We start from the raw sequence: 8029 nt of genomic DNA, 5'->3' as shown, positions 1-8029 counted from the left end.
AACAGGTATGGCCAAATACTTTTGTCCATATAGTGTATGTGACTGCTAAAATGCAAAAAATTATACCAACATTGTAGAAACATGGTAAAGTTATTTAATAACACTGAGAAAGTAGTGAATTTTGCATGTAAGTCTACGGGAGCCAAAGCCACTTTCTGTCACCAGCCCCCTGTGTGATGACACGGAAGTATTGGTCTGTTGTGTGAGACTTCAGGAAACAAGCATCCGGTTGTTGTTCTTTGTTTACCATAGTGTGTGTTTGTGTGTTCATGTGTTATTTTATTGTAATAAATTTTGAACCAAGTTTTTTTTATAATCCATATGATATGATTTTATGTATACGTCCATAAGCAATTTAAATTGGTGGAAAATCCATATAATTTACGGTCATTCCATATAGGTTGACATGTATGAACAGGGCATGTCCCTAATCTGTTCATTTGTGCTGACTGCATATTTTAACTGTAAAAAACTTTGCTCTGAGCATGGAAGGCTCGGGACTGGAATATTGTGTAGTTACAGCTACTTGAAGAAATAGTCTGGCCACCTCTTGTATTATATATAATTTTTTACTACTGTTATTACTTTTGGCATCCTGTTGACTATCATTAGGTTTTACCCTTGTTTTAACCTTATTGTACCATTGTTTAAAAACCTCATAAAGTAATAAAAAGTGAATTATTTCAAAATGTGGTCAGAGTCTGAGTTTCATCAGGAGACAATGTTGGAAGAGAAGACATGTACAGTACATGTATTCCTGAGAATGAAGCAGCTTCACATGGACACGTCTGGGAAATGGATGTCTCCTTGTGGCTGCCTCCATAACACATGTGGCTGTTAACCCCACCCCCTTTTTCAGCATTTCCGTATAGCAGATCCTGCATCATAGATTACATTGTTTATTTTAAAACCCTGTTGGTATATTCAGCTTTCACTCTATGTGGCCTGGGGCAAGAACAGACTGATGTCTCCATCATGTGTTACCACTGCAATTTCTGTGGACCAATGAGTGTTTTTTCATTCTGCATACTGACACAAGCCCATTCTAAACAGTAACTTGGGGGGTTTCTATTCACTGACATGAGCACATTCTATGCAGTGATGTAAGTGGTCTGCCCTATTGACCTCACTCTTTTTCTACTGTTCACTCACCCTGTCGTAATGACCTATAAAATTGTGGCATTATGACTAATATTGCTCAGTCCCCAGGAAACAGACATCTCATCCGACAGAAAGACGTCTCACCCAACAGATACATCACGCCTAGGAGAATTATCTCACCCAACAGAGACAATCCAACTAAAAGATACCTCTCATTCAAAAAAAGACATTTCACTTAGCAGATATTACAACTAGCAGAGACAGTTTTCCATAGACATTTCACCAAACATAGACATCTCATCCAAGAGAATTATCTCATACAACAGAGACATCTTACCCAAGAGAATTATCTGAGCTCCAACCACAAGTCAGTGAGTCACCCTTCCTCTTCTGCTACATATGTATCAATGAAGAGGAGTATGATGACACCATGTCTAAACAGAACAATGCCATGAATCACTAGTCTCAAAACAGTTTAAAAAATACACATTCTGCATACTTTTGTCTGATACAATTGAAAGAGGTTAAAAATGTTGTTGCTTGACAGTGGAAGGCATTTTACTGGAAAAATTGGGCAGATAAGGCTACACAGCAATCATTTTGTGAATATTCTCATTCACATTCAAACACAGGGCTGAGCAGTGTTTTCAAATGGTTGTCAATTCCTGCTGAAGCAGACACTGACACAGGGAGTCAAGGTTTACAAATGTAAGGGCATCATCTAGCATCCTAGAGTACGTTTTAAATCCTGTGACATAGCTTATAGGCATTCACACTACTTTAACCAAGAAAACATACAGGTGTTTTTCAAGCTGCCACTATTCAGGTCCACTGCCACTTCTTCCTAGTGTAACTTGGAAAGTGACTCTAGGCAATGCTGAATCACACAACCCATTCTGAAACTACATATAATGGACATGTTTGCAGTCTCATTTGCTCCAAGTCAGACAAGTATATGCCAAATCACACTTTAATTGCAAACCCAAAACCATGCTGTGATTGTCACTCACAATCAAACTTCAGACTGCAATGCCAAAATTTATTTCACCCCAAGAATCATCTGCTACGCACCCAGATAGTTTTGTGGACAATTTCACATGATATCATCAGTGTTCGGTGACCAATTACACAGATAACCATGTGATGTTCAGTAGTATTTGTGGGGACTGTAGTTTTCAGGCAAGGAGAATGCACTGGAGAAGGGATGTCTGCAGTACAGATCTCTTAACATGGGTTTCCTAAATGCGGCATGCAAAGAGGAATGATATAAAGAAACCCAATATCATTTATGCACCACTTGCATGACTTCATTTCATACAATACAGTATCCTCATCACTGCACTCTTTAGGAATAAAATATTCCCTCCGCAGGCCACCTCCAGTGAAGTGTGCACTGGGCTCGGGCCCATTCAGCTGCAGTCGTTAAGCAAAAGACGGCTACAGGGTGGTAGGGCTACTGGGTGTATGACATCAGGACCTGCCTCATCATATCTGAAAAAATGTCCACATGAATCAACAGCAGTTCTGTTGAAGTCAATCAGTATGTGCGGTTTAACTGTTTTTCATTAGGAGAGCAGCTTTGACAGCAGTTTCCTCAGTTATGACAGATACGAATTCACCAGAAAAAGGGGACTTTCCTTTGAATGCTCTTGTTTGTATTTCCTGTTCAGTATTGATAACATCAGTGAAAGTTGCTGGTTCTATAACAAACCCTGGCATACTGTTTCATATCCATAATGGTCTGTTTTAGGAATGAAACCCTATGGACTGTATAATGCAGTTCATATCCGCCACAAAACAAGCTCTGTGGATTAACTTTGCTCTGAGGTGCAACAGGATCACCTTGCACATTTTAACCATAGACAAGTGACTTTGCTGTCATGGCATGCTTTAAACACTGCACTTAGTAATACACACATGTAAAAGACATTTATGGATCTTTATATATTCATTAAATATAGAGTTTATACTTCTATACTATAACAGTGACTGGAATTTCACATCCAGTGTCTTGTTTAAGAATGGACTGATCTAGTAATTGCATGGGCAGTGTCTGGTATGTTCTGTGATGCAAATGTAACACATTTTGACTTGAGTGAAACTGTGTCATTTCATAAATAAATGCAAATGACAGGAGCTATAACAAAATTTCATTTCAGTGTTTTACTGAGGAGACCGATGCTAAAGGAAGTGACTTCCTGTGCTCCTTCATGACCTCTGTAATTTCACCCTGAAGCCTCAGACCCTTTGATCTGGGGTGAGGGAGGAGCTATCTAGCACCCAAGCCATCTGCCTTGGTAAGAATTCAACTGCATGTTCAGGGAAGCTCAGAACTGTGCCAGAGAGGGATGTTTTTTGCCACTATGTGGAAAGTACCTTGGCCAGGAGACTAAGCGTAGCAGGCTCTGTGTAACCTCAGCCGTGATATGCCAGCATGTCTGCGGTCACATGAGTTCCCCTCCTCTTTTCTCAGGTATCCAGATTCATGTTGACACCTCTGAGGGGCCAGCTGAGCCAGTCTGAGGATGGGGGAGTGCAGTGCTGTACTTCCGTTGGAATGTAGTTGCAGCAGGGGTGGAATTCTAACTTACCCCCAGGGTTTATGCATCCTACCTTGGGCCCCCAGGCCCCTCCCTGGCATACAGAGCTTCTCTCCCAAGTCCAAGCAGCTTCATGTCATTACTGTCAGTTCTGTCATGATGCAGGTCACAGCTACAACAGGAAGCAGGTCTTTATTGGTTTGCCTGATATCTGATGAAGTCATGTACATGATTGGCTGAACATTGCATTTCCATATCTAATGATCACCTTATGATAAAGCTACTGGTCAAAGCTAGAAATGTTATCTGTTTAAGCTCTTGCGGATGAATAGATAAACTTAGTTCTAAACTAGTTCATACTTTGGAAAGCACCTATGATAACATTACATAATTTGTGATGCTGAGACATCTTAATGTTCACTTAGAGTCATCATTTTTCCAGTTATAATACAGGTTACATCCACTCTTCACTGTGGTGGTATGTGTATATTTATGACATTATGTTATTTGTATGTATATGTCATGTATATATGACATTATTGTCATTTAGCAGATACTCTGGGTTAATTTTTGAGTTGAATACCTTGCCCAAAGGAGTACAGCAGCCGTGCTCCAGCAGGGAATCGAACCAGCCACCTTTTGGTTACGAGCCCTGCTCTTTTCCACTGTGCTACACATATCAATATAAAAATGCTGTATCTGTCAGGGTTCATCTATTTTAAATGTGATCCAATTAGTCAATGGTAACTGCTGCTGGTACAAGTCAGCCAAGCTCATAACAAGACTTAAGGATTGTAGACATTCTTGCCTGGACCTGTGATGACCAAATAATTTACATTCTTGGATATTATGAAATATCCAAACACTGAGATGTAGTTGATAATCCTGTCATGCATCTTGAAGGATAATGCTGGTAACATTATCAAGACTGTGACATTATAGACCCTCCGGTCTTATTTGTAGGGTGGATGGGGAGTTGCCTTTCCCCTGCAGAGGCCCAGTGCTTACAGCTCAGAACTATGACTGAAAATACTGGAGAAATCCCTCTCATTTTCACTCATCAATAGATCAAAGGTATGCTTGATCACTAGTCTACATAGTGTCGAACCCACACACATTTACACAGCAAACAAGGGTCTCTGACATTCCTATGCCACTCAGTTTAACTTCAGAATCCTCCAAAGTGTGGCTCAGTAGCATTTCACAATGCTCTCTTGCCTGCTTCTCCACTCGTGAGCCCAGCAGAATCACAGAGGAACCCAGGTCATGCTGCCCGGGCACAAGTCAGCTCTGTATTTTTGGAGGTGTTGCTAAATTTTGGCAAAGTGCTGTTGACGATTTTGAAGTGTTGTAGGGATGGCGTGTGCAGGCGCAGTGACGTGCTTATGTCTGGCTATTGTAGCAATGCTGGCCCACCCAGAGTGCAAGGATACTTGAGAAACTTCCTGTGCGTTGACAGCTTCCTGAAGGGACCGAGCGGAAGCTGAGCGTTATGGGATGGTAAAGGAGTAGTGTTTCTGTGTGTGTCACACAAAGGCACTGAGCGCATTTCAAACAGCAGTTACCCAACAGCAGATATATACAAGTGTAAATGGAAGTCAAGTTTATGGAGGTCAAGTTTATCCATAAGAGTACACATATTTTACAGCTCCATACATGTATTTACATTGATTACAGCAGCAAAATATATATACCTGTATATACATATATACCTACACACCTATATACAGTCACTCTGAGAAATGACACAAGTGACTTCAGGATGAGTGATGATGATAGTGATGATGATGATGATGATGATGATGATTATGATGATGATGGCAATGATTTTCACTAATGTTAAGACAAGTGAAACTGAGCTAATCATATTAAACTAATAACACATGAGTGAATGTGAGGTTAGTGTGTTAAGCACCATGCCCTGCTCTTTACACCTGCTGTAATTAAGGAAGTTCCTGATGATACAGTGAGGTCTCTGGGTGAACGCTGCCTTGGAGAGTCCAAACCATGACAATACAGTATGTATATATATATATACATACATGTATACATATATACATATCTGTGTGTGTGCGTGCATGTGTGTGTGTGTGTGTGCGCGCGCGTGCGCATGGGTTCATTTATGTCACACATTACGAAAAAAGAAATTCTAAGAAAGTCTTGCTTCACTCAGACACGTCATTTCCTCATGAAAAATCTGCGGCGTCTTTAAAAAGTTGTTTGAGGCAGACGCTCATGACTAGTTGGTGCATTTAGCCTGTATCACTCCACATCCGTAGACCACATCAGGAGTATGTCTCTGCAGGCACTATGGACTTCACCTGCTCTGGGTAAATACTTTTACACCCTACATTCTCACAGGCCTGTTAACCCAAACAGTAAGACAGTTTGAAGTGCAGCTTAGGAATGCTGACCTGTGTGTGTGTTTGAGCAGTATTACTGTACTGATTTGGTGAGATTTTATGTCCAAGAACACTTATACAGGGCAACCTCTCATTTCTACAGTCTGATGCTGTGAGGTTACATACCTGCTGCTGATAGGCGGTGAATGGTTTTTGAAGGATACATTTTCCATTTTGGAAATTTTGAGTTAAAGCTTAATTACTGACAAGATTATGGCCTGGATTCATTTGGCATGAGTAAGTGTCATTCTTCACAAACACAGCTTAGTGAGTTCAGTTGTCTTTAATTTTTAGTCAGAGATATGGACAAATCTTGGGTGAATCCAGACCTTATCTATTGTTTTTAGACCACTGGCAGTAAGGAGGTAAATTGTTTGTAAATGTGCTGAATGCTGGTGTGTCTCTCTCTAGCTTTGCTGTCCCTTCTGCTGGTGCTCAATACAGAGAGAGCACACACTGCCGTGCCCTGTCGGAATGGGGAGTGTGTCTGTCTTCTCCCAAAGAGCATCCGACTCTCCAAATTCATGAAGAAGGAGGCAGATGATCTCCTGAAAACATACGTGAGTGCTAAAAGTCCTGTTAATACAGAGCAAGACTATTAGTACCAAACATCACTGTTAACATAGAAAACATCTGAGTACGAGCATGTCTGTAGGTAGAGAACAGAACTCTTCTGTAAGTACAGAACACATCTGCAAGTAAAAAACACTTCTGTTAGTACAGAACGTGGCTGTTAATGTTGAACTCGACTGTTAGTCTTCTCTCTGACTCTGCACATTAGTGGGCGGGGCTTTGTGGTTTCTGTGGCCACTGTGACCTCCGCCCACAGAAATCTCATGTAAGCAGAGCATAAATAGATATGATTTTATTAAAGCTATTTATTTAATACTGGTCACGTCTAAAAGACAATTCTAGTGCTTCAGGCTTTATCTGATGACCAAGCTATTTTTAGAACCAGATGATAATATGTTTGGAAAGTTAAAAAAAAAAAAAAAAAGAGTTGGAAATGATGGTGCTTTTGTTTCCTTGGTGACTTACAGATGGACAGTCAAGGGGACTTTTCTGAGCTGTTCTGTCAGATGCCTGTGAATGGTGTTCCCGATGCAGAGATCACAGGCCACGGAACTCTGGAACGTCTTGGAAACATTTACACCAAACTGGGGCTCTTCCTGAAGCACATCACCGTGGTGACGGAGGAACAGCAGAACCTGCAGGATCCAGAGAATCCGTTATTCCAATTGCTCGCAGATGCAAAAGCACACATCGGTAACCTGGCCACCAACATAAAATACATCCTGCAAGCCCTCTACCCCAATGACACCATCCCAGAGGCAGCTGAAATACTGCCTCGTGCCCCCTCGCGAAATGTGTTTCAGCAGAAGATTCATGGTTGTGTGGTCCTGTTGAGACACAGGGACTTCCTATCACATGTACTGCAAGAACTGAAGGGCTTGTGGGTCAAAGGTCACGCATGTACATCCAGGGCAGAGTGACCATTCTGAGGTTTTGAACTATGAGACCACTATGGGACTTCTCAAAACTTAGAACAGAGTTTTTAGAGAATTATTTGTATTTATTTATCTATTTAATTGTATTTATTTAATTGTATTTTATTTTCATACAATTGACTGTTTCAAAATAGTCCTGAAAAGGTTAAAAGACATGCCCAATTAATGCAATTAATGGTGACTGTCACAATGGAATTTTAGTCACATTGATCTTTTAAATTATATGCCTTTGGGTAGTCACCAGAGGGTGCTGTGTTTTGGGCCAGGCACCACTGGAGGTCAAAAGGTTAAAGAGATGCTGTCACATCAGGGATCTCCATCCTTATTCTGCTATGTCTCTACATTCGTTGGTAGAAAGCTGAGACTCACTGACTTTCTGGTGTAAAATATTCAGATAAATGGATGAAGACATGCCTAATTCAGTTCTGCTTGATGTAATAAAGATGAATGTTTTTATAATCAATGTGTCTCTTTTTGC

General features: G+C 40.8%; 1 protein-coding gene across 1 annotated transcript; it reads left to right on the top strand.

Moving 5' to 3' along the window:
* The first annotated feature begins 5901 nt into the window (after positions 1–5901).
* Positions 5902–7560, top strand: m17 (IL-6 subfamily cytokine M17). The gene is made up of 3 exons (XM_036530152.1): positions 5902–5971; positions 6455–6603; positions 7084–7560. The coding sequence occupies exons 1-3, from the start codon at positions 5935–5937 to the stop codon at positions 7534–7536; spliced, it is 639 nt and encodes a 212-aa protein (XP_036386045.1). The 5' UTR covers positions 5902–5934; the 3' UTR covers positions 7537–7560.
* Positions 7561–8029: the final 469 nt, after the last annotated feature.

Source organism: Megalops cyprinoides, chromosome 5 (assembly GCF_013368585.1).
Source record: "Megalops cyprinoides isolate fMegCyp1 chromosome 5, fMegCyp1.pri, whole genome shotgun sequence".
Taxonomy (NCBI): Eukaryota; Metazoa; Chordata; class Actinopteri; order Elopiformes; family Megalopidae; genus Megalops; species Megalops cyprinoides.
This window is presented reverse-complemented; position numbering and strand designations above follow the sequence as displayed.